This window comes from Rhamphochromis longiceps, linkage group LG16, assembly GCF_057381845.1.
Source record: "Rhamphochromis longiceps isolate RC_006_pf linkage group LG16, R_longiceps_female_GT1.1, whole genome shotgun sequence".
In the NCBI taxonomy this organism is placed as follows: Eukaryota; Metazoa; Chordata; class Actinopteri; order Cichliformes; family Cichlidae; genus Rhamphochromis; species Rhamphochromis longiceps.
Genome location: NC_140572.1, coordinates 12,382,957 through 12,410,747, shown reverse-complemented (window position 1 = coordinate 12,410,747; position 27,791 = coordinate 12,382,957). Strand labels below are relative to the sequence as shown.

General features: G+C 42.3%; 1 protein-coding gene across 1 annotated transcript; it reads left to right on the top strand.

The window, feature by feature from the left end:
• The first annotated feature begins 530 nt into the window (after positions 1-530).
• ndp (norrin cystine knot growth factor NDP) lies at positions 531-27,168 on the top strand. Its single transcript, XM_085385078.1, has 3 exons — positions 531-751; positions 11,665-12,110; positions 24,046-27,168. Exons 2-3 carry the CDS (start codon positions 11,901-11,903, stop codon positions 24,268-24,270), a joined length of 435 nt encoding a protein of 144 aa, XP_085241204.1. The 5' UTR covers positions 531-751; positions 11,665-11,900; the 3' UTR covers positions 24,271-27,168.
• The last annotated feature ends 623 nt before the right edge of the window (positions 27,169-27,791 follow it).

Below are 27,791 nucleotides of genomic sequence, written 5' to 3'. Positions count from 1 at the left end.
TATTCAGCGTATGTGTAGCTTTGCTTTTCTAGTAGAAGTAAATGGTATCTCAGAGTTGCAATCCCAAATATGCTTCTCTCCTTCCCCTTCCTTCCTCCCCTCCAAACCACCACCACACCTGCGAACCCCTCCGCCCCTACCCCCTGTGTCACGGGGGGGGACGCCGCGTGAAGAGGAAGGGCCGCAGGGGCCAGTTGTTTTTAAATAAACTAAATCTGCTAACAGTTTTATAACCCTGACCTCGTAAAAAACTGGCTGCAGCTTTTGGTCAGCTCTCTCCTGATGGGGCAAGCAGAGTCGTTCCAAGCCTGGAATTCCCATTTGCCGCTGCGGAGCATGTCGGTGCGTCAGCTGGTGTGCCTGCGAGAGAGAGGGAAGAGGTAAAAGGGCGTATGATATACGATTGCTGTGTCACGATCCACATGTGATGAGCGTCCTCACAGGCGGGGAGCATCCAGGCTGCTCCCTCTGTCTGGTGATTTCCCTGTTAAAGAAAAGTAAGGGAGAGGGGGGCAAGGGAGGGAGAAAGAGAGAGAAAGCAGAGGTGAGAGAGAGAGAGAGAGAGAGGGAGGAGAGAGGAGCGCTCAGACAATCAGTGTGTGTCTGTGTGTGTGTAAGTGAGAGAGAGAGAGAGAGGTAGAAACAAGAGGAGAGAGGAGCTGGCTGGGAAACAACAGTTGAACAACAAATCCAGTGTTGCATGCAGCCTCTCCGGATACCTCTGCTGTCTTTCTGCTGCCGGTCACTGAAGGTAAGACCATCAGCCTGGGTGTCACACCTCTGAATCTGCACTCCTGCAGATTTGGGTGCATCCTGTTGTCTTTTTTTATAACTCTGTGCACTGCAAATGTAGTCAATCAAACTCTGTATCAGGCATGCCATCGAGGATCCAAGTATTCACTGCTATACCCTGGATGTGTTTCACGTGTGTGCATTTTTACGTAGCTGTACGTGCATCACACATGGGCTCGCTCAAAGAGAGTTTGAGTGACACTCCTGCTCACTTTTTTTTTCTCCCCCCCTACTCCTCCCTTCCTCTGTTGCACATCACTAAGCTCAGGTGTGCATTCCTGTTTTACTGCAGGGCAGTTCTACACCGTGCGAGTCCATAAACTGCAAGTGGTTGTGATTAGGACGCAGTGTGACATGATTTGTAATAAGAGGAAACATGTTTGTGTTGGCGCCGGTGGATTTGCTAATCAGGCACTGACAGCGAGGCTGGAAGGATAGTGGGAACCCGCGTGGCTTGCGGGACATTAATAGTGCGTTAATAGTGAACATCTCCGGAGATGCATGAATATGTGTTTTACAGGTGTGTGCGTTCATGGCTGTAAGTGTATGATTGACTTGGCCTGTTATGTTGGACCCCGAGGCTGCTGGCTTATGCTAGAAGTACATGATGACAGATACAATAGACTCTGTGGTAGGTAGGAGGAGGAGGCGAGCTACCACTTTGATTTGACTGAGGAGGAGAGGCGTGTGTGTGAGAATGATAAAGGGAGAAGGTGTTTAAATGAAAAATGAAGTGGCTACAAAAGAGTGTGGGATAATGTGAGTGGGGTAGGAGAAGAAGCCCAAGTAGGAGGAAAGGGGGAAAAAAAACATCTGAGAAAGAAAGAGACGGGCAGAGCCAGGAGGAGGACACAATAAATAGGAGAAACAGAATGAAACTGAGATGTGTGAGAGAGGCTGAGAAAAGAAGGGCTGGAGGAGGTGAGAGTGAGAGAGCATGACACAAGACGGGGCAGAAAAAAGAAAGCGATTGAGACCGTGTGATGCAAACAGCCCTCCAGACATCTCCGTCCACTTCCGGTGACACCAGATGAGAAACAGTTTGCGCGGCAACGAAAGAAGCGCCGCAGACTCTGAGAATCACCTCTGAACTGTTTGGGGAAGAGAAAAAGGCGAAGACGAGGAGTAGGAGGTGTGTTTGAAACACTGCACATTCAGCCAGGTGCAGATAGACAGCAATACTCTGGCAGAGCAGCACACACTTGGTTTTGTGTCTCATGTTTCATATTCTCTCACACACACACACACACACTGGGGCCCATTGTGAGTATATTTATTTGGACAGTGCTGAAGCTCTGATAGGCAGTTCACAATGTCTCACTGCCACAGGAATGTGCTTCTGACAAATGGATGCTCTACACGAACCTGAGGCCATCAAGGGGATCCTTAACACCAACCACCCAGACGAGCATGTGGCAGATATCTGCTGCCCAAAGAAACCCGGTCCAGAGCGATAAAACAAATGCGTCCACGACTCCTTTCGCTCCCTCTTTTTCAAAAACATCTTAGGCCTGGAGCTGCATTGAGGATTGATCTAGTTACATGCGCAGCTTTTTTAGCCCACAGCTCGCCACAGCTTTTCTTTCCCCCCACTTCTTTCTGACACGGATGGAGAGAACAGCAGAGGAGATGGAGTTGGGATTTGAGGTGCATGCGTGTTGACTCAGGAAGATTAGGGGGTTCTGTTTTTATCAAAGCGGTCAACAAACAGCTCCCACACTCTGGTTAAATGAGAAGAAAAAGAAACTGGAGAATATTTACACAAATGCCTTCCCTGTGTATTCTCCAATCTCAGTGCCTCTTATTTCCCACTGTTTCTGAGAAGCCTAAATTGTAAAGCTAACACAAGATTAGCTCCAGCTCACACAGCCGCCTGTCATTGGCTGTACAGTGCTCTCAAATCCACACTGTTTGTCTTATCTTTACTTGGGGGGAGGGGGGGGGGGGGATATATATTTAGTGAGGAGCTTAGCTTTTAGGAGAGTGGCGCGTGGGGAGGGTAAGAGAGGGCGAATGTGTGTGTGTTTTAGACAGAGAGGAAGAGTAAGTTTGTGTGTGCGTTTTGAGAGCTGGCGTCAGTAGACAGTGGAAGAGCTTGGCACTCTGCATGCCAAACTGTGTGTGTGTGTGTGTGTGTGTGTGTGTGTGTGTGTGTGTGTGTGTGGTTGGACAGGTCTTTGGTTCTGTACACCCCCACCCCCCCTCACTTCACTGCAGTCAGGAATCTGCCCTTTAGTTTATTAAAAGCTGGTGAAACAATGGAGGGGGTGAGGTTGGGGATGAGGGCAGGTGGTGGTGAATAGAAAATCATGACGTAAACTCTGGGCATGATACAGAGCCGTGGCAGATCAGCAGCGAGGGTGATGATGTAGCAGTAAATGTAGGAGAGAAGGCAAGATTGAGTTATTCATGACAGACCATAAAACAACCTTTTCCCCCGCTCTACCTGTCACCTCGCCCTCACTCCATCTCCTCCATCGTCCTGTGATGCACCTGTTTTTCTCAGCAGGGCAGTGGGGGCTTAATACCCGAGCTCCCCATTGTGACTGCAGACAGGCCCATCACTGGACAACAACTGTGTACTCAGCTGCCGCCAGGCATAGGTGATAAAGCAGAGGATCCCTCAGAAGATCCGACTCCTCTACCCAGGCCATGTGCCGTCACACACCAACATCCCAGCAATGTTCACAGCCCCAGAGCAGGAGCATAATAACACCCACGAGAATACCACATGACACAGCCCTTATGTACATATGTGAGGGTTTGTGTGTGTGAGATGAAAACCCATAAGTAAGGTGGGCAGGGGATATTTATACTTGCACCCCACTGCTAAGAAGAAAACATGGTAACAAGTATTGTGCAATTCTGTTCTACACAACATACACTGGGGCGTCAGCGCAGTGTCACTTTTCATAACAGATTTTTGAGATAACGTAATTGTTTCACTTGTACCTCTTGAACAAAAGTTTTCATTATGACTTGTGTTTGTGTATCTTAGAGCAGTGGAAAACAGGGAAATCAGTTTTTGCTGTCACTGATCTGTGTGAACTGATCGATTGCTTGGTTTTATAAATGGTAAGAAAATAATGAAAACTGTTCACCACAGATACTCCAAAAGTAGTCAAAAACCTGAAGCAGATCTGGCCTGCCTGTATTTCAGACCCGTCATGATCGGTCTCTGTATCCCAGGTGAGCGTGGGGAGGCATCTTTCCCACAGTAGCCTCTAAGAGAGGCATCACAGTGTCTGCACTTCTTAAGCTTGGAATTATCTTCTCAGCTGAAGCCAAAACCTTCAGACCACACAAACTGTGGGGCTGTCTTTGTAGTAATGTGGTTTGGATTCCCACATATTATATATTTAACCCAGTTTGGATCTCTTTGCAGGTCCAGAGCCCTTTTTTAAATTAGCCGCCCTTTGGCTATGCTGCTAAAGTTATATAAAAATGAAGGAGAGTTTGTTTAATTTGATTTGTTCTATGACAGATGATATGTCTTTTTATAAGCAATAAGCACAGATCTAGATATAGGCCTGGAGTTACAGTGCAAATAATACATGCTGTGTAATAATTTCGTCTGCCTCTGGGCCTCCAGCTTTGGCACTCTTATTAGTTTCTGAGTACTGGGAATTTCACGTTGGTCAGTTGAAGAGGAAAAGAGATTGCTTTAGATTTGGAGGCCTTTGTGCTAAATTACTGAAGTTCCAATTTGTTTAAGTAAGACCTGAAGCAGTGGACGCACTCTACCAAATCACACCAACAGGTGCTTTATATTGTAAGGTACACCCTACAATAATACATACAGAGAAAAACCCAACAATCATATGACCCCCCCCCCCCCCCCCCCCCCCCCCCCCCCCAGTGACAGTGGGAAGGAAAAACTCCCTTTGGTGGACATCTGCCGCAACTGGTTGGGGTAAGATAGGTAAAGGATAAATAAAGGTAATGGATAATTGCCATTTACCTGGTATAGGCCAAAGAAGCAGGATGTTCACGAAGAATCTAAAGCTAAAACTATTAGCTTTTTGCTAAATGATTTTACAATCATTTCTTAGTAACTCACTGTCATCTCAGGTCTGTCAGGCTCTGAATTTCTCCACGTGAATGATGTGAATGAATTTGTAAAAAGAATGTCATGTTTCAATAAAAGGGTTTAGAGTGTGCTTCCTTACTTCACAAGTCAAAGCGTACATTCATGACGCTGCATTTTCACCTGACCCCATGAACTCAGTAGCTCGTAGAACCACCTTTAGCAGCAATAACGTGAAGTAATCCATTTCCCCATAGCTTTATCAGACTCTCACATTGAATTCTGGCACACTCTTCTTTTCAATGTTGCTTCAGTTCATTGAGGTTTGTGTGCCTTTGTTTATACACAAGTCTCTTAAGGTCCCGCCACAGCATTTCATTTGGGTTGAGGCGTATACACAGGTGTTCATGGTTTACTCAGTGACTGTAAGGTGCCCAGGTCACGTGGCTGTAGAACAAACCCAAACCATCACCCCTCCACCACCATGCTTGGCATTTGGTATGAGATGTTTGTGCAGATATGCTTCACCAAACGTGGTGCTGTGCATCACGGCCAAACATCTCCACTTTTGTCTCGTCTGTCCAAAGAACATTGTTCCAGAAGTCTCGTTTTTCATTCAGGTACAGCTTTGCAAACCTAAGCTGTGGTGCCATGTTCTCTACAGAGAGAAAATAGGCTTTCTTCAGGCAACATTTCCAAGTAAGCAATACACATTAAGGCTTTTTATAATCGTAATTTTTGTAACTACTAACGTTGGTAGTATAATATAAACTAAGTAGCCATTAAGTTTATATCTAAGACCTCTTTTACGCGCCAGCTGTACACATTAAAGAGTTAGTTCTAAGCAGTGTATTCAACTTACTTGTGTAACCATCTTAATTAAGGTAACATATTAAACAATTTAATATGTTGTAACTGTACTTAGTTGAAAGTTCTGTCTTTATTAGTGGTGGTCTTAACTCAATATATACATAAAAAAATCACCCCACTACTCTATTGTTCTCCTCTTGTAATAATGCTACTCTGGACTACTTGTTTTTGCCTTAGACTTGGCAATATTGTGATAGCTAATTCAGCATATCTCCCCCATGTCCCTGGCTTCTGTAGAACACAACATACTTTCTCCTTCTTTGCTAGAACAGTACAAGTCTAACACTCTGAAGCAGCGGTCCAGCTGCTGCTTCCTGTAGTCTTACCTCATGCAGTGTTCCTATTCCACTAAGCTCTGAACATGGATTCCTGTCACGGATATCAGGACACAGGCTTTCAGTTAACACAACTAAGAACCTGGATTTGTTAAAGTAAAATCAATTCGAGTGATGTATGTGATACACCAAATGGAAGTTATCCATGTGATGAGGATGAGGGACGAGGTGGTTTTTTTGCTGGAGGTTATGGGGTTGGACCTGGTCTTGCAGCAATTTTTCTACAACGATCATCAAAGGAGGTTGTTTACTTTAACTGAGGTGAAATTTCATGGGTAATTCAGAATTAATGACTTGTTGTATTGCTCACATAGCAGCACATTATAATGAAAGCAGTAAGGACCCAAGGTGACATAATGAGGTTGTATCCAGCACTCCTCCCAGAAATAATCATTTCTATCAGACATCAGACGGTACCGGTGCAACTGCTTGGTCTTGGGGATTAAAGAGAAAGATGTGATGGGAAAGGAACGATAGAGGGACTGTTTTTGGGAAAAGGAAAAGGTTCAGGTTTAAGTGGAACACCATGGGGATTTGGTTTTGTAATTATATCAGAAAGACAAGCTTGGTTGGACTTGATGATGGGGTTGATTCCAAACAATAGATCCAGGAAAGATATGGACCGTAACGGTCTCGGGTTTGCTGGTCATTATACTTGGATCGGTTGGGGGAATGGGGTGGAAGGGGCAATAGAGCTTGTTTTTCTAAACTCTAAGATCTCTATAAATATGAATTGGATAGGTGAGAGTATAAGGTACCTGGCATTTCACACATTAATAAGTTCTCAGTTTGTACATTCACAGTGCAGTAATGAACTCACTCAGCCAGATACAATCTCCATATATTATCCTGAAAGCCCCCATTATCTGAGTCAGCTGCCATTCGTAGCTCTGTATTGATACGACCAGCTTTCAGAGTTTAAGCATGAGTTGCCAAAAGAGACAGTAATAATGATGTGTGGTCACCTTGCGGTAAGGGCACGTCCCTGCTTGCATAGCAATGATGTTAGAGGGAAGCTGCCTCAGATGGATACATAACAAGCAGACGACAGTCATAGAAAGTCATCTCCCTGGTGCACATAAAAAGGTGGAAATGTCTGGCTAGCTCAACTAATTAGTAATCAGAGAGCGCAGAGCTGGCTGGAGACCAAAATTATGAGATTTAGGGTAAAATAAAGTTTGCTTGACTTGTCCTGGTATTTACTAGGCGGTTCACTCCTGTCATTATCTTTGATTGTTTTGCTTCATGGTAAGGCCTGTTGTCTAACAAAAACACATGTTCTGAGCGGAAATTTTGATTTATGAGGAAACACTGCGGATGTTTTTCCTGTGAAAACACCTAAATACAATTACATTGTCATGTTTGATCTGAACTGATTAAACACATTTCCCTTAAAAAGTGGGTTAGGAGATGCTGCAATCACATATGGTTTCTGCTCTTTCATCCAAAACCAGACTGTCGTCCAGCTAAGGCAGCATCCAGCTGTCACTGAGCGCCAAAACTACAGGAGCCAGAAAATTCACAGATTGACTGCATGTGTACTTTTAATAGGCAATTTGAAAGGGAAAATCAGTTGAATCGTCAATAATTCATTGTTTAGTCAGTTGAGAGCAGGGAAACCATATTATCATAATTGAAGCTGATAATGACCATTTTATCCAGACATCTGTGTGTTTGAATACAGTAGATATTAAGCAGTATTCCAGTTCATTGTAAATATGTCTCTCAGGCCATGCTGAATGTAGGTCTGTAGTGTAAAGTCCTCTTAAGTCGTTGTCTCCACTGAATTTTTAGGAAGGTATCTGACTTTTTAACTGCTATATGCACAAATTTGTTTGCCACCTGCTCACTAAGTTGCTATGCTTCTTTGAGCAAACTCTTTCCTGTTGCATTGATCATTTCAAGTGTTTTAGAAATATTGATTATGGAGGCTGGAAGAAAGGTCTAGTTCATTTTTTGAGTTCACGTTGCTTAGATTTTATGGGGTAGTAAGATCACATTTACTGGAAAATAAACCTGTTGACCACATATTCAGCTGACGTGCAGAAAACCTAAGAACTGCTTTACCACTTGAGTATTGGTTGTTTTCTGGGTCTCTGGGGACGTAATGAAGCTGTCATGTGTGCTCTGTAGTGCGCACTGCACTGAAAGGGAATTTGGAGGCCACGGGGCATGCAAGGTGTGCACAGAGGCATAAGTGAGGGTAGTCTCGGGTCAAAAGGAGCCCGACAGCAAATTTTTGTCTCACTGCCCCATTGCTGCTTAATCTGGTCTTTAAATGGATCAGTTATCATAGTTTTGTATTTTCGAATTCGCTTTTATTTTGTATTATTTTCAGTTAGTTCTCTGAGTGGATTTTCTTGTTTCGGATTAGTTTATAAAATGTTTACTTTTAGTTTTTAATTAGCATCAGAGTTTAAGTCTATTTTAACTGTTACTGTATAAAAGGGAATTGTCAGAGGCAAGATTTAGAAAAATCTATACAATTATTACAATAAAAACAGAACTTTTTGAAAGCAGTTGACTCTTGTGGACATTCAGAGTCTCGATAAACATGTCCCTCAGTGTCATCAGGCAAGCTGTAATTAAAGTTTTACCAGACACTAAAGGATATTTCCTCTATATTTCTATTTTATTTTCGTTTTCAAAGTTCACAAAATCATTACAGTTAGTGTTAGTGTAGTGTAATTTTTATTTTTTTTCATAATAGATATTTTTTTCATGTCCAGTTTTATTCTACTTTTTGTAAGCTATATTCACATGGGTGCACGTAAATATGTAGATCATGTCGATCTAGTAAAAACAAGCCAACATCTGCTTCAATGTCCACTTTGGCTGATGCCTCTATTTTCCTCATTTACTCTGTCTTACATGGGAACTGAATTGATTCCACTGTACGATTCTCAATGACTTGACTGTGTAATTTCTAAGACATGCACACTAATGATGCTGATAGCGATACCAGCAGCAGAGACGGGGATAACAGTGTTCGTTCTAATGGTATGGCTGGCAAAGCTGGAAGTGCTGATGGGTGCTGGCTGTCTAAAGCATCCTGTTGCATGAGCCGACTGCAATGTAAACCCTGCAGCACATGTTCGACAAGCCAACGAAACATCTCAGGGAATATTTATTTTAACAGGCCAAATGATACTTCTATTTCTCTCAAGAGGAATGTTAAGGTTAAATGATTCCCCCTTAGAAAGAAAAACACTGGGGTTGAACTAAAGGGGAGCTGAAGATGGAGAGATGGGTTAAAGGTTTTGCCCGAACTAGTTGCTTGGTTTTAGTTCAGAGGAAGAAGTGAGTGCAAGATGGTGCAGTGTTGAAAAGGGATGTAATAAAATGATAATAATAACATAATTTCATGTATTCGTGTTTTGTGAAAGTATTTTAGTGCAACTGACCTTTTTGGGAAGTTATTTTGAAATGTAGTAGGTCACAAATTGCTAGACATAGCTTTAAAACGCAAGACTATAAGTAATTCAGTCATGTGCCAAATGCATTCCTTGTAAGTAATAAAACAGGAAAGTTCTCTACAGGCTGAAGACGTTCCCTTAGGTTTGATCATTTTAGTAGCAGTACCAGCCACTTGCTGCAAATTATTGTAAATTGTTTCTGGTGATTAAGGACCCTGGAATGTACTTTATTCCACCCTTGGTCAATAGCGACTTCTTGGCTTTCAATATATTACCTCGCCTGCTGGTACTGCAGCTTCTGCATGCATGTCCTTTTCATGCTTTGGAGAGGCAAAGCGTGAAATGGACACGGTGGATGTCTGTTACACGTTTTTCCATGATATCGGGTGGAACTGTGACTAGGATAAAGCAACTAAAATAGTGCATATTGCATGAGAAAGGCAACTGGATGCATAGAAGCCTCAGGTGGGTGATTAGCAGATGTTTGGACACACACTCACAAAAACACTAATGCATTAAAGTTACATTTTCATTTTCTACTGTAATGTAACTCCACTTCTTGCATAGGTATGTAACTAAAAGCAATTGACTGAAGAGCTAGTTACAAATTGTCTTGAGTTAAAATTTCAATAATTTCCAAGTATTATCAAAGTACTATTCAAATAGGTTACATTTCACAAACTTTTTAAGTAGACATTATCACTTAATAACTACTTGTACTCATCATATGTCAAGAGGTGTCCACACAGGAAGCAACAACCAGCAACATGGCAACCTCAGACCATAGAGAGCAATTAGGTCATCTTACCATTTACACATTTACACTGTCACAAAGGAGGGAAACAAATGTCAGCAGCATGAAGTAGGCTAGTCATTTATGCTCAAACGTTAAACTTTTCTCAACTTCAAGGATTAAAGCACTTACAGGTGACAATGAATGATATGATTGACATATGACAGAGTGGAAAATACATCAGTGGGGTTATATAGTTGTCCCTGAAATTAAATACATATTCATTTAGTTGAGGAGTAATAAGGAACAGAATATTCATCTGACCACTTTATATAACCTGGAATTTTTCTAACTATTGTACAATCAACATCAGACTACTGATCTCCAAAAGTTGATTTTGTTCATCTGGACGTGGCGTTTTCAGTGGGAGAAACGTTTCGTCACTCATCCAAGTGACTTCTTCAGTCTCAGCTGACTGCAGGTTTCCCCAATCTTATAAACAGTACATTTGCATACTGACTGAAACCAGCCCACTGAAGGAACAATGGGCTGGGAGGTCGGTTCCTTCATCAAAATTATAACTTTCTTCTCATCCCAAAGCAACTGTGTAAAAGTCATATTTTTCCACAGCACCACTAATGAGCACCTACATTTACAAAGCCACGGTTTACACTTGACTTTAGTTGTACGTGTTTAAAAAAAACAAACACTTAAGCATAAATACAGCTCCTGCGACTCCATGTGTAACCACTTCTTCGTAAACCTTTAGCACACAAGTATAAATTGGGTCAAAGTATTTAAAATGATCACAAAGCATGAATTTATGGGTAGCTCGTGAAAATAGATAGATAATAATAGTTAATAAACTTTAACATGGCTATTTTGCTCCTTTCGCCATCTCTCACCCTACCATGCACTTAATTCACAACACATTTCAACATACCTGCTGCAGCCAGAACCAGGCTCACTTTTAACACAAACCCTATTGTCAGAAGGACTATAAAACTATGAAGTCGGGAAAAAAATTACCTAAATAAATGTGAAAATATGCAGAGGGCTTGCAGTCATGAGAGGGCTTGTTGGGAAAGTGAATTATTTTAATGAAAAAGTCATTCCTGGGGAGAGGAAAAGGCCCGGCTGCAGGCTGTTTGTGCATGGCTTAAGTTTCTCTTCTATAATAAAAGCACAAGGACTTATGTGTCCACATGTGTGTGCCGTGTGTGGGTGTACTGGGTTGAGCGTGGAATAAAGGAGACAAAGTAGACGGCCAGTTTCTTGAGACACACACACTCAAATAATTAATCTCAAAAACTGGCAGAAAAAAAAACTATGTCTGGAGATAGCTTCATCCACTACACACGAATTGTAGCATTTGGAACAGTTTGACTTGTGGACAAAACATAGAACGGCCACACGCAATATCGCTGCTTTTTCTGGTCTTTATCTCTTCATGTTTCCATTGATGCAGTTATGTTTGTCTTCTGCTTCCAGACTCTGATGGATTAAGGCAGCGGGGCATGGAGCAGCCTGCCCAAGAAACCCTCCTACTACCTAAAGCTTGCTGAATTTGAACCTACAGTGAGCTGACAGGAACAAAGCAGAGTCAAAGACAATCTCCTTTTGTGCAGCCTTGTGACAGAACAGACTCTGTAAGGAGGAGGAAGAAAAGCAACTACGTTACACGTTGGACATCCCGTGAGGATCAAGAGCCTCAGGGTGGCCCGATCATGAAACCTTCCATCTCTGGGGGCTCCCCCTCTGGTCTTCTGCTGGTTCTAATGTGCTGCCCCCTCCTGGGCTTGGTCCATTCTGCCAGCAGCAGAAACAAGGCCAGCGATAACGGACACGCACACCTGGGAGATGCTGACCCAGACCGCTGCATGAGGCATCACTTTGTGGAGACCATCACACACCCAATTTATAAATGCAACTCCAAGGTAAACCTACCAACACACTAAAAGCCAACCTTTCATATGAAATCTAGATAGTTGTCAATGTTTTTTATGTGACTTTTACTTTGTTTGATGTATTAAATGTTTATCGTTGCCAGTGTTTAAATGGAGTGCAATATAAGTTCAAAAATGAGACCATCCCCGAGTCTCTCAGTTCCCTCTGTCAGCCGGTGGTGTGATTTCTGTGTGAACGATGTGATTGAACTTTTCCACAAAAACCCAAAGGATGTGACAATTATTCTACACCCCGCGTAGCTCAGTGCCTGCCTTCTAGTGCAAGTGTCAAGAGCAGAAAACAACAGCTTAGAACATAAGTCAACTAATAAGCCCTGTCATACACTGCAGGATGAAACATAAGGTTAGCTAGCTACCTGGTGTTGGTATCAAGTTGTCCATGTTAGCTGATGAGCTGAAATTAGCCAGAACACAGTTTTATTTAAGTTGGATGGTCTGGAGATGGAAGTGGAAATTTGACTATCAGGGGAAACTGTGGTGGACTTCAGGATGTTTGGTTTTCAGAGTCACGGACAAACTGCAAACAGCAGGGTCTGCTAATTAATCTAATAACTTAGCTGGACATTTTAAAACGACTTTATCTGCTAATGTTACCAAAACTGAGTATGGCTAATCACATCTTGCTTGTCAGTGAAAATCATATCTGAATGAAAATGCTAGTTGGTTAGCTTGCCCAGCTAAAGTGATCATTGATTATAAAGTGTCACATGGTACTGATTTTAGTAAATCATGCAATGGCAAAGATATCTATGAGTAATATTTACTTTATACAAAATATGGTTTTCTTTTCAACATGGAGGTGGTTAGCAAGCTGTCTGCAATTTAGCTTTGATGTCTTTATGTTGATACGCAGTGTTTATACCGGTCTCCTGGTTTCTGTTCAAGATACAAGAAATACAGCACATACAACAGAACAACATTTTTTTGCAGGACAGTGTTGACTGGCGAAAGTACAAGCTGAGCATGAACCTGAGCTATAGCCTACTGATCACCTGGGTGGAGGTGTCAGCAATAACAGTGGTTTTCTAAGGTTGCACAGAGCTCCTTAAGGTAATGGGCCATTTGCTTCAAATCAAGCTCCTGAGCCTAAGAATAATACCCAGCAATGACTTAAGAGCCATTTTTTCTCACAAATTCCTTCCTTTCTACTAGTATTGCTCATTTCCCCTTGAAAGCCTTTCTCCATTTGACCATTCTAGTGTATCATTCTTTCCTTTGCTCTCTTAATCTCCATCTCTTTTAGAAGAGTCACATAGGAGTGTGTGTATATGTGTGTGTGTTGGTGGTTCTGGAGATGGGCCACGCTGCAGACATATTCTGCACCTCAGCTGGGGCTCAGATTTGGCTGAAGCTATCGTGTCGCTGTTAGCCTGCTCGCTCGTGCACTGCCAGGTGCTAAAGAGGGGGAGAGAGAGAGATGGGGTGAGGAAAGAAGAAGAAAAGTGGAGAGGCAGTGATTAAACAATGGTGTGGTGTGTATCCTGACAACTTAAAGACAGCCACTTGACGTAAAGAGACTGATGATCCCACTGAGTAGCACCAAACATGTGAATGCTATTGTAGGAAGGTGCTGTCGATTTTCCCTCTTTCCTTTTGTTGTGCACCAGTGCAGTTGCTTGTCTAGCGTGAGTGATCTGTTCTTTGGTCTTTTTTTAATATTCTGACTATGAGTGCATCAAGCAGGTGGCCAAACCGCAACTCGGCTCAGGCGAGGCAGGGCTGAACACACACTCAGCATGAGCTTGGCTTTCTATTACAGCGCACAGAGAGCCGAGTGGAAGCCTAACTGAGCAACTGTTTTACACCTCAGGCCTGATTTAGACTTCTGTGGTGAATCTTTGTAGTGCCTACAATGTAACCTACGTAAGTGGCCGACTTCTTGCCGGCATTTATGCCTGTGCTGGTGCGTTATGTGCTAGTTAGCATGTGGTCGTGTCCTTTGTTTTATATGCGGTGCCAGCGGATAGAAACCAATAAAATGATGGGCCCTCACGCTTTGTTGTGTTCTTTTTTGTTGTTTGCTTCTTTTCTGGGGTAAACTATATTGGTTCCTCGAGTCTTTCCACTTTCATATTTTGGCTGTGTACAGTACTGTGCAAAAAGTTTGAGCCAGCTGTCATTTCTTTATATTTAGATTCTGCAAAGCCAAACTTCCCTGTCCTTTTAACCTCTTAAGCCCCAAGCCTAACTGATCTCCTGCCTTTTGCTCCCGTGTCAGGGGACGTTGGGGCTTAGGAGGTTGTCTTGAGTGATGGGTCCTCAGGTTGTCTGAAGGTGTTTTAAAGCTTTTCTTTGAACATTTTCATTCCAGTCCTTGTACCTGACCATTTTCAGAGGATTTTCATTTTTAATTCTTGAGTTTTAAATCCCTTAATGCTGACCTATGAATTAGTATCACAAAAGTCATTTAACAAAGGGATGAGCCAGCGTTGTGTCTACACAGACAATTTAGTAAATAAACAATTTTAAAAGTATCTTCTGTCACTTTATTTTGTCTTTTGTCAAATAGTTTTATAGACTTAAAATAGCAGTAGTAGGCAATTTGGAAAGAGCTGTTAGCTGAAAACTTGTTGCCATATCTCATCATGTTGTGCATTGTGCCCTGAAATATTTAGAGGAAACTGGGGGACAAAATAAGTGGCAGGCTTAAAAATATACATCAGATAAACAGTATCTGAAAGGCCCGTTCTTAAGGAACAGGAAAAAGTCCAGTAAAAAAAAAAACTGACACAAGACCTGAGCGATGCATCTGGCACTCCAGTTGATCCAACTTCAGTTTGATGACCATCAGAAATGGTCTCAAGAAGGCAAGAAGGAAGAGAAACAGGGAAAATGTACTTATAATAACTTTATTTATATAGAACAGTTACAAAGGGCTTCATAGTTTGGATAAAAATGCATTAAAGTTAAGTGCACATGTTCAACCATGCAAGCACACAGTCGCTTTCATTCCTGCATACACAGTCCTATACACGCATAGCAGAAGAAAAAAAAGGCCACAAATAGACAGCAAAAGATTAAGTAGAAGCTAAACTATAGAAATGAGATTGCAGCAGATGTTTAAAACAAACCCCAGATTCAGCCAACCTGAGCTACAACCACAAAATCGTGATTACCACAAGCTTTAAGATAAGAGCAACAGTTAGGAGACCCCGATCAGATGAGGTTGGCTGCAGTTATGATGTCTCAGTAGCTCTGCTTTATACGCAGGAGCCCGGTCATGAAGGGCTTTATATGTTGTTAGTAACATTCTTAAATGGATTCTGAATGCCGGCTAGTTTTTGTTTTGTTGCATTATGTACCAACTGAAGACGGGCTGAGGAGGCTAAGAAATGCATGTGAAAAGTGAGCAGCAATAATCAAGACAGAAGAAAATTGTGTGTGTACAAGAAGTTCCACATTATTTGGAGGCAATTAAGGTTTGATTTTTCAAATGAATCTTAAATGAAAGAAACAAGACTGGATGAGGTATGGCAGATTACACAGTGAACTGGACTAAAAAATCAGTGGCACCAGGTCTTATAGAGGTGGATCTTTAGAGGATTTGTATGAACAAGAGAGGGGGACAACAGCGAATGTCTACAGCCATCTGTAAAACATGGCTTGGGGCCAGTAGTGTTGGGGATCAGGCCTCAACATTATTGAAGCAGTGTGGGATCACCTTGACAGAAAACAGAACAAAAGGCAGAAACATCCAAAGAACAGCGTTGACTGACCTTCAAAAAGCTGAAAATAAGAAATAACGAAAGCTTTAAAGGTGGTCATAAAAGTGGCCATACAAAACACTGACTTTGTGTGTTTTTGCCTTCTATACTCTGTGTATTGTTACACATTTTTCCTGTTTTCCTAGGAACAAAGAAATATGGGGCAGCTCAAGCTCAAGCAGTGCTGTATGACTAGAAAAAAAAGCTCTCTCTGCTGTCTGCAGCCCAGGTGTTGAGTAATATTCTGGTAGCAAACTCCTCCATTGTAAATTTGAACTTACACCATCACTACGCTAATTCCACAAATAAAGTTGAGTTTACAGGGTGCGAAGAGCACAACTCAGCCAGTGGAAGCAGTTGTATAATGTCCTCTGTGGATCTGAGGGGAGAAGAAAAATAAACCTGGGGATTTCATTATGGTTATCTTGGCACTGTGCAGCGTGCAAAGAAATAGGATTGGGTTTGTTTTTGAATGACTTTCCTGCTTAGATGCTAACGCAACTCTTGTCTGAGCATCTGTCTCAACTTATTAGCAAAAACATGATGAAAACACACAGGTTAGATCCACAGTGTGTGGTTTCCTGCCAGTGCTGAACTGCTGCTTTCTCGGGTTAATGTAAGTAACAGTTGTGACCTGTTTCACCGGAGCTGAAGAAAATTTCTTCCTTAATTGTGAAGGAAAAAAACAATATTTCATACACTGATGTTGTTATTTATTGTACTTTTTTGTCCACAAACATAAAAATTGTACTGTTTTGTTTTTTTGCAGTGCAGTAAAAATGAGTGAAAAATTGTTCAAGATGTTGATTTTTTTTTCTTCCCTCTTTGTTCTCTGCTTATTTTCACCCCTGCTGGGTTTTTGGTGTTGATGTGTGAGTATACTGTACATTGTCATTTATGTGACACTAAACCAACTATAGGGTTCAGTTATTCAAAGAAATGTAGAAAGCCATCTGACAAATGGATTTATCAGAAATTGCCTTTGATTTGTGTTCAAAAACACAGAACACACTTACCAGTTATTACCAGTGTAAAACTAGTTCTTCACCTTGAGTTTTATTTAAGCCTGTAAAGCCTGAAAATTTCCAGAAAATTCCTTTCTTTCAAACTATTGTTTGTCAACCCTTCTGACGAATTTGCATGTATAAGATTTAATTTGTATCATTTTTGCTACGTCCAGGATTTTTGTGCAATTCATTTTTCATAGTTTGTTTATCTTAAACCAAAAAAAAATATTAGAGGGTTATAGTTCTTAAAAACTGATGCATCAAATCTGATATACTTGGCATTACAGGGTTAATTATAATTTAAGTGCATTAAAAAAAAATTCCAAAGTTACATTTTTTTTTTATAATTAGGGTTCCAACTAACTATTACTTCCACTGCTGATTAATTAATGTGTTGTTCAGTAAATGAAATATCAGAGCACAGGAGAGCCTGAGGTGACCTAAGGCTATAAAATCAAGCTTTCATATGAGAAACTGAACTGAACGTGTTATTCCTCTTAAGTATTACTGCCCTCACAACCCAAGCACAATGGGGCAGAAGAGAATGTGAAGACCACACATGATTTTCACCAAGTGTTTCACCAAAACGTTTAACATGGAGTGAGTTCTTCGGTTATGTGTCTTGTGTGAACAAGTGCTGTGCAAGTAAACCAAAAAAATAATGGTGACAACGTTCAGTCAAAACAAATAATCTGGAGGTCAGCGAGCAGCTGAGTCCGTAGGCCCAAATTGTATATCTGCAGATGAGCAAACCAGGTGTCAGCCATTACTCCCAGGGAGCCATTCCACACATCCAAGCAACGACAAAAAACAGGAAGTGGATCTCGAGACCCTCTAAAGGCCAAGATGACACTTCAGCCTCTAAAACATTAAAACAAACTCTATAACATATTAAATGCATGAAAAAAATATTCTTGCTGTAAGAGACTACAGTAAGCAAACACAATCCCCCATCCCCACACACAGACAAAAAAAAGAAAATATTTCACATGCCCCATGCATCTGAATGGATCAGTCACACAAGCTATCCATTTGACGACAGCACAGATTACTGTGTCGACTCTGGATTTTGTCTTTAGGACATATGGGACTTCCTCACGGGAATCACAAATATTTCAGTGCAGGGTTGCAGAAAACTCGTCCTTCATTTCCGAGTATCTTAGTTCTTAACATAATTACATCTGTCTAAACTTGGACAGCAACACTGCTGCGGACATGCTAGTTGATGACAAAGTTTTAATGCTTTTATTTTGAAATTTTGGTTATTAATTACTTTTATTTTAAAAGACAAATGCTTACATTCTTTATGTCACACTGTAATTACATTGTTACCTAACAGATCCACGTGCATTTAGCAACCCCGGCTCAAATAAAGTCCAATGCTGCTCAGTTTTAGTCTGAAAATCCAAGCAGTGACTTTTTTAAGTAAAACAGCAGCTGTTGTTGGAAACACTGAAGTAATTTCAGCCAAAATAAGCACCATTATTCCTAATTACAAAAGTACTTGAGTTTAGAGCATAAAACCTCAAATTCAAATTAAAAACTGCCAATAAAAAAACCAAAGTAGGAAAAAGTAACCACAGCACCTGTCACTAAAACACAACAGACCGATGAATGCAAGGTTCATGTCATATTGGAGTTTTCATGATTAATCATAGCTACTTTTCATCGTGAGAATTCAAGAATTTAAGATAATTCTTTTAAAAATTATTACACAACTAACACACATCCAGCTCCAGTACTTTTGCACTCCACCTTCAGTTTTTTACTTTCGTGTCCTATTTAATTTTATTCCGTTTTATTTTATTTCTTTATATAGCACCAAATTACAACAACAGTCAGTTTGATGTGCTTTATATTTGCACTGCTGACATTTGTCCTATATGTATAGAATTACATTTATATAACACCCATCAGACCAGGGGCACGTCCAGAGGGGCCCACAAGGTGGTACAAGCCCTTTTGAAAATATATAATACTTGTATATTATATAATTTTAAATAATTATATAAATAATAAATACAAAGCTAGTCTTGTATTTACATTTTACAATATAGTTCAAAGGAAATTTACAGTTTGTTGCAAAATTACATACTACTACTACCGCAGATGAAATTGCAGTGATGATGATAATAATAATAATAATAATAATAACAATAACAACAACAACAACAACGACAAAAACAATAACGATAATAACGATAACGATAATAATAATAATAATAATAATAACAATAACAACAACGACAAAAACAATAACGATAATAACGATAATAATAATAATAATAATAATAATAACAACAACGACAAAAACAATAACGATAATAACGATAACGATAATAATAATAATAATAATAATAACAACGACAAAAACAATAACGATAATAACGATAACGATAATAATAATAATAATAATAATAATAATAATAATAATAACAACAACAACAACAACAACAATAACGATAATAACGATAACGATAATAATAACAATAATAATAATAATAATAATAATAATAATAATAATAATAGGGAAAATGAGCCTGACATGTTGCATCTAAAATAATAATTTCTTTTTTTCTGTATTAAAAGAATGATCCCTCCGACAGCAGTATATTGTCACTAGATTCTGTTATTAGTGATGTTTTATTTTCCACTATAATAAAACATAATCATACATAAAATTAGAAAAAACTGATAAAGGTGCAAATTAATAAAAAATGTATACTGTACATCTTGAAAATTTGCAATATAAATTAACTGACTTTTTAAATAAGTTTCCTTTGGGAAAGTTTTGAGTTATCAGAATCTCCTCCAATAACCTTTTCTTGAAATTGAGCCTCTAAATGTTCCTCAAGGACCCTCCAACATGAACAAAGTTGCTTGAATGAGCCCATGATGACTGCTTAGTAATGGTTTATATCACTTTATATCACTTTTAACAGGAAGAAACCTCCAAAATAACCAGGCTCAGAGAAGGGTGGCCATCAACCGATGAGAATGGAAATATACAGAAGTACAAACTGAGTCGTTTAAAATGGTGTACGTTCACCCGATAATAGTTCATTATGGCACTTGAACAGTGCTGTGTCAGTACTGAAGCTTGCATAGGTTTGTTTAATGTAGCGGCTTTAAGATGGCGCCGGTGAGGTCGGCTGCCGTCACGACTGCTCCGACCACTTTTTCTTTGTCTTTGTTTTTTAAGTTAGTTTTCAGCGTTTCTAAATCGGCAAAATCATCACCATTGGGTACATTAGGTATGACAGTGACACTCTTGTTTCTATTGGTTTACAATGTACTCACAATTCGAAGTTTTTAACTCCGGATCCGAGCTGGCCGAGTGAGATCTCGAGGGAGAACAAAGGGAAGCGGCGGCGGCCTAGAGGGAAGCGAGCCGGCGTCAGGAACAGGCTGAGAGCTCGTGCACACCGCACACCTCTGCCTAGCATCCTGCTCGCCAACGTCCAGTCACTGGAGAACAAGCTTGACGACCTCAGGGCCAGGATAAAGTTCCAGAGTGACATTCGGGACTGCAATCTCCTCTGCTTCACCGAGACATGGCTGAACCCAGCGGTGCCGGACCACGCCATCCAGCCGGCCGAGTTCTTCTCGGTTCACCGCATGGACAGGACATGGGACTCGGGGAAGTCAAGGGGAGGCGGCGTGTGTTTAATGGTGAACAACAACTGGTGCAACAGTGCGAACGTTGTTCCTCTCACACGCTCCTGCACACCAAATCTGGAACTACTGTCCATCATGTGTCGTCCTTTTTATCTACCTCGGGAATTTACATCGGTCATTGTAAGTGCCGTTTATATTCCACCACAAGCGGACACGGTCACCGCCTTATGCGAGCTGCATGAGGCACTCACACAGCACCAGACACAACACCGGGACGCTGCGCTTATTGTGACGGGGGACTTTAATAGCGCCAACCTCAAACGCGCAGCGCCGAACTTTTATCAACACATCACCTGCCCCACCAGGGGTGAAAGGACACTGGACCACTGCTACACTACGGTCAAGGACGGCTACAAGGCACAATCCCGCCCCCCGTTTGGCAAATCTGATCACACCGCCATCTTCCTCATGCCAAAATACAAACAAAGGCTGAAACAGGAAGTTCCGGTTCAGAGGAAGGTCGCGCGCTGGACGGATCAATCGGTGGCCGCGTTACAGGACGCACTCGATGACGCAGACTGGGGCATGTTCAGAAACAGCTCCGACGATGACGTCAACGTGTTTACGGAAGCGGTTGTGGGATTCATCGGGAAACTAGCGGATGATACCGTGGAGACAAAGACTATCACAACGTTTCCCAACCAGAAGCCGTGGGTGGATAAAACCATCCGCGACGCTCTGAGATCCCGCACCGCTGCCTACAACACGGGACTCATGACGGGGGACATGGACCCGTACAAAGCCGCGTCATATAACGTGCGGAGGGCGGTGAAAGAGGCGAAGCAGCGCTACGGGAGGAAACTAGAGTCACAACTCCAACAGAGTGACTCTAGGAGCCTGTGGCGGGGACTAAGGACAATAACGGACTATAAAGCACCAACAACCGGTATGACGAACGCGGCCGTGACTCTGGCAGACGAGCTGAACACTTTCTATGCTCGCTTCGAGGCTGCAGCTAAGGTCTCCAACAATGCTAGTGTTAGCGGCGCTAACGGCTGCAGACAGGAAGATACTGCCAGCACCGGAAACGTGCTCGTCATCTCCGAGCATGAAGTAAGGAGAGCCTTCAAGAGAGTGAACACCAGGAAAGCAGCAGGACCAGACGGCATCCCAGGTCGTATCCTAAGAGACTGCGCATACCAGCTAGCTCCTGTGTTCACTGAGATATTCAACATCTCTTTATCTCAGTCGGTGATCCCCACATGCTTCAAAGAGTCCATCATTGTTCCTGTCCCGAAGAAACCCCACCCTGCTTCTCTCAATGACTATCGCCCTGTAGCCCTCACCTCAGTAGTGATGAAGTGCTTTGAACGCCTGGTCAGAGACTTCATCATTTCTTCACTACCAGACACACTGGACCCACTACAGTTCGCTTACCGTCCAAATCGTTCCACAGACGATGCCATCTCTCATCTCCTCCACACATCACTGACTCACTTGGACACTAGAAGGGGGAATTATGTTAAAATGCTCTTCATAGACTACAGCTCTGCATTTAACACCATAATTCCCTCCACACTCACCACCAAGCTGGAGCATCTGGGACTCAGCTCATCTATGTGTCAGTGGATCTCCAACTTCCTAACTGGCAGACCACAGGCAGTAAGGATGGGCGGACATGTCTCAGCCTCCACCACTCTCAGCACTGGAGCCCCCCAGGGGTGTGTTCTGAGCCCCCTGCTGTACTCTTTGTACACATATGACTGTGTGGCCACTACCAGCTCCACCACCATCATCAAGTTTGCTGACGACACCGTCGTGGTGGGCCTGATCTCTGATAACAACGAGACGGCCTACGTGAAGGAGATTAGGAATCTGGAGAACTGGTGCCAGAGGAACAACCTCCTTCTAAACGTCAGTAAGACAAAGAAGCTGATAGTGGACTTCAGCACTAAGCAGGAGAGGAACTACCAGACCCCCGTCATCAACGAGTGCCCAGTGGAGAGAGTGGACAGCTTCAAATACCTCGGAGTTCACATCACGCAGGACCTGTCATGGTCCTGTCACATCAACACCGTGGTGAAAAAGGCCCGACAGCGTCTCTACCACCTCAGACGCTTGAGAGACTTCCAACTGCCCTCCAAGGTGCTCAGGAACTTTTACTCGTGCACCATAGAGAGCATCCTGGCGGGAAACATCTTAACCTGGTTCGGGAACAGCACCATGCAGGACAGACGAGCTCTACAGAGGGTTGTGCGGTCAGCTGAGCGCACCATCCGCTCCGAGCTCCCTGACCTGCACTCAATCTACAGCAGGCGGTGCTGGACCAAGGCCAGGAAGATCGTGAAGGACCTCAGCCATCCCAACAACAGACTGTTCTCTCTGTTGAGGTCAGGAAAGCGATTCCGCTCCCTGAAGACCAACACAGAGAGACTGAGGAGGAGCTTCTTCCCGCAGGCGATACGGTCTCTCAATCACACCACCACACAGTACTGACCCACACATACAGTTCTTACACACACACTGGACATTCTGGACTTTGTTTTTGCACAACACTGGTCACTATATTCTTCATTTCCGGTTAATACTTGTACAGCTGCTGTTATTGTGTATATATTTATTTATATTTAGATTTCTTCATACATTCTTATATAGTTCTATATTGTGTATTTTGTTGTACAGTTATTTTATTTTCAACTTTAATTTATATATTTATCTTTATCTTATTCTTCCCAGTTAAATTTACCCTTCATTCTAATTTGTGTTGTACAGTTATTTCATTTTTAACCTTAATTTATATTCTATTCCTTCCTAGTTAAATTTACCCTTTTTAATTTTTCATATTTATTTCCTATCTTATTCATAGCCTTTTCCTTTTTTGTTTTCTTTAGGTCACGAGCAGTTGTCCAAGCATTTCACTACATATCGTACTGTGTATGACTGTGTACGTGACAAATAAAATTTGAATTTGAATTTGAATTTGGCTCATGAGTAAAAGGAGGAGCAGGAAAGGTGCAGACAGAGAGGAGGCCAAAGTTTGATAGCCTGATCCTTTGCCAGGACAAAGACAAATGGTCTTAAAGTGGCGACAACACTGTTCATATGTGTGTGTGTGTGTGTGTGTGTGTGTGTGTGTGTGTGTGTGTGTGTGTGTGTGTGTGTGTGTGTGTGTGTGTGTGTGTGTGTGTGTCACCCATACATGGCCCCAGACAGGCCTTTATCAAAGTGGGTACACGGGTGGCGACACACAGCAGCTGGCAGAAGGACATGACACAGGAGTCAGTTTAGGGAGGCGACAGGAATTCAGTGACCTACAGAGGAATGCCGGTCGGACAGTCACAACACTAATCAGGCTGGTGATGTGTGTGTGTGCTGACTGGTTAAACTGGGGAAAGGTTTCATATGCTGGCTTTGTTCCCTCTAAACAGCACAGAAAAAAAGTGGCCAACCACGCACACATAAACACACACAGAGCCCAAACATCTTTTTACTCCCCTTAAAGAGCCTGAAGGTCAACGAAAAATGCTTATCTGTATTTTTCATAACATCGCCTTTTCGCCTACTTCTTTCTTCCAGATGGTGTTGCTGGCGCGCTGCGAGGGCCACTGCAGCCACACGACCCGCTCCGACCCCCTCATCTCATTCAGCTCAGTGCTCAAACAGCCCTTCAAGAGCACCTGCTCCTGCTGCCGGCCGCACACCTCCAAGCTGAAGGCGGTGAGGCTGCGCTGCACTGGCGGGACTCGCATTACGGCCACTTACAGATACATCCTCGCCTGCAACTGCGAGGAGTGCAGCTGAGCAGACAGCAGTACCCTCCCAGACCCTCAAGACTCTCAAGAGCCGGCAGTTTTCTTGGCCACAGACCTTCCTCTCAAGCTGTCCAAAGCATTTTGGTTGATTATTGGATCAGAAAACGGCCCCAGAGATACTGGTTGTTAACTTGTGAGTGATAGTTTGGAGCAGTCAGATCAGCCTCACGTGGGCCTTAAAATTGACCTACAGCCCTTGGGACTCAGACAGAACATACTATACCCTTTCTATTATGTGCATTCAATCAGTACAAACAATGCAAAGCATATTTCTTCAGCTCACAAGGCCAGACACCACAAACTGCAGCTCCCAGGAGCCCGCTGGAGACCCTCCTCGCTGCAGAGACACACTGCACTCATTATAAGCCTCCGTAATTCATAACACACACGCTCAAGAACCACAGAATGAGAGCTCATTGCAAATATCTGTAACAGCCTTCTCCCTGCTCCATAAAAAAAGGGAAAAAAAAAAAAGAAGAAGCGTTTGACGACTAAACAAAATGCCTCGTTAAAAAGCAGCATGGGAAAGGACAAGCGGGTCCGCGTGAGCCCTGACATGTGCTGGATCTACAGTGGAGCACCTGCGCCGTGCTTACTCACCCAGTAACATTTTACACACTCCCTGCAGACTTTCATCTAGCTGTGTAAAACATGACTGATGCTGACAGGAGAGCTCATCAAATGAACAGTAGAAAAAAAAAAGAAGAAAAAAAAAGTAGCGTAAGAGGAGCCCAGAGGATGCAAGAAGACCACTGATGAAGGTTTTAGCAGCCTCTGGGTCAGCGGCGTGGACTGTCAATAGACTGCCAAGGGTATCAGTGCTCATTTAAAGTATAACCTGTTCTACTTGGATCTTTGTGATGTTCATGTTGACGTTATTGTAACTGCCGCTACTATCACGCCGGATTGATTAAACTTGCCGCTATTGCCTGTAACGTATTGTTAGTAATGACATGTCCTGTGTCCAACATGATGAATACAGAACTTCACACTCACTATTCATACTCTGTGTGTGCATTTGTGTATGCGTGTGTGTGCCGCAGGCTCATTTGCAAAACTTGTGGTCACTTTATTTGAATTGGAAAAACTGTGTTCAAATTGAGCTTTTTCCATCATTAAGGCTTCAGTTTTTTTTCAAACCACAAAGAATTGAGAGCTCACTTTTAGTATTTGAGCTGAAATAATGGGTGGTTGAAAGCAAAGAAAGGCCATGGTAGCTTGAATTTTAAATGCTTCTTTCTAAATGCACAGCAGTTATCTTCACTGCTTTGGAGTATGCTAATTTATGTCATACATGTTAAGTTAAATCCTGTGTGTCTGGCATATACAGCAGGACGTCCTTTCTTTCTTCTTGTTTTGGCTGCTCCCTTTAGAGGGTCACTCCAGCACATCATCTGCCTTCATTCTAGCCCCGCATCCTCCTCTGTCACACCAACCCTCTGCATGTCCTCCTTCTTTACGACCATCTTCTCCATCTTCAACATCCTTTGTCCAATATAAAGTATCTACCATCCCTTCTCTGCACATGTCCAAACCATTTCAATCTCACCCGTCTAACTCTGCCTCCTGAGTTGTCCCTCCGATGTACTCATTTCTAATCTTGTCTATCTTGATCATTCCTAATAACAATCATAACATCTTCACCTGCTCCACCTGCAACTGTGGCTATCCAAAATCCAAATCTCCAAATCATACATCATAGCAGGTCTCATTACAATCTTGTAAACCTTCCTTTTCACTCTTGCTGCTATGCTTCTGTCACATATCACCCCTGACACTCGTCTACACCCACTCCGCCCTGCCTGCACTCTCTTCTTCACCTCGCAGCTACTTCTTGTAGCTTCACCGTTACTCTCGTCTCCCTCTCATTCACACACATGTATTCTGTCTCGACTTCTTTTCTCTTTGCTGCATACCTCCACCCCTCCAGGCTCTCTTCCACTGGCTCCCTGCTCTCACCACAGATCACGATGCTGTCTGCAAACGTCATAGTCAGAGAAGGCTTCTGTCCGCCTCTCCATCACCACTGCAAATAAGAAGGGTCTCAGAGCCAATCATTTATGTAATCCCACCCAACCTTGAACTACACCTTAAAGACACACTCTGCAAACATGACCACAGTCTCACTGTCCTTGTACATATATTTCACTACCCTCACATACATGTCTGCTACTCAGAGATAGTTGGTAGCACTCTCAAAATGTCTGGTCACTAGGGAAGTGATTTCCCGACTGGTTGAGGAGCAGCTGCTGATTGTTGCTGGGTGAAACTGATCGAAGAGGGTGTTGCTCCAAAAACCTCTGTGTGATCACTTTGGTCACTGGCAAAAGTTTGCAAGTGTCTGCAAACAAACACTCTTCCATACAAACTAAAGGTGACTGTAGCCATCTGCTTGCAGCCACAGCAATCACAATGAGGTTTTCAGTGCAGCACCGTATGATCAGCTTCACCTAGCAACTCCTGCAGCCATGAGGTACCTGGACTTACCTTGGGGTCACTGACTGTTTTAAGCCCTGCATGAACGATCATCAGCAATCAGTTTCACAGTGACTGCCAGCAACCACATGCAACCAGTCTGGGAGTACTTATTCTTCCCCAGTGACTGGCGGCCATCCCATCTGCAGGCCTGTGTGACTGGTGCCTTAACAGATCACTTATCAGTTTGTGCAGTTCACTGCAGAACGACTAAAATGGGTAAAAAAAAAAAAAGCCAGTCTTAGGAAATGGAATAGTTGTTTGATGTTCTGCTATTAATTAAACCTCTACATGTCATTAAATGTCTTATCAGAAAATTTAACACTTCAAAAATAAATCAATGAAGAGAAAGACAAACTTAATGTGGGATAAATAATATGTTTTGTGTGAATTTCTTTCACTTAAAATGAGAGGGAAAAGTTTACAAAATGAACTTTTATTGATTATGAACTGAAGCAAGTACAAGTTTTATTATGATTTTTTTTTTTACTGAGATACAAAGGAGCAGATGTCTTCTCAAAAACATCCACACAGCCAGAAGTCCCTTTTGCAAACACATCTAACCCACTAAGATGGAAGTGGTGGAGTTTAATACAGACACTGGAAGCTAGTCACCTAGAGGTGATGTAGATATCTGTGGGGATTTTTGTCTCTTAATACATTTCCTTATTTACCCCATGCAAATCCGTCTGCTGAGAACAATATGAGGAAACTGATCTGACTTCTTGTTCTGTCAGCTCTAATCTAAGTCACATAAACCCAGACAGAGAGGTGACTGCTGATCCTATGGTCACTGGAATCCCACTTTGTAAGCTAAAACATTTCAGTGCAGTCAGTGGTAGCTTAGCAATGACATGTGCTGCTTGTAATATGAACTTCATCCAGCCCTGAAACAGCTGGAGAAGAGAAGCTGATCTTAAAGGGAAATTAAAAACAGTAACAGTGGATTATATGTGTGCATCATCCTTTGTGCATCCCTAGTGCTCATAGCAGACATTCAAATCCAGAGCAGGAACCATAAAAGTCAGCTGCGTG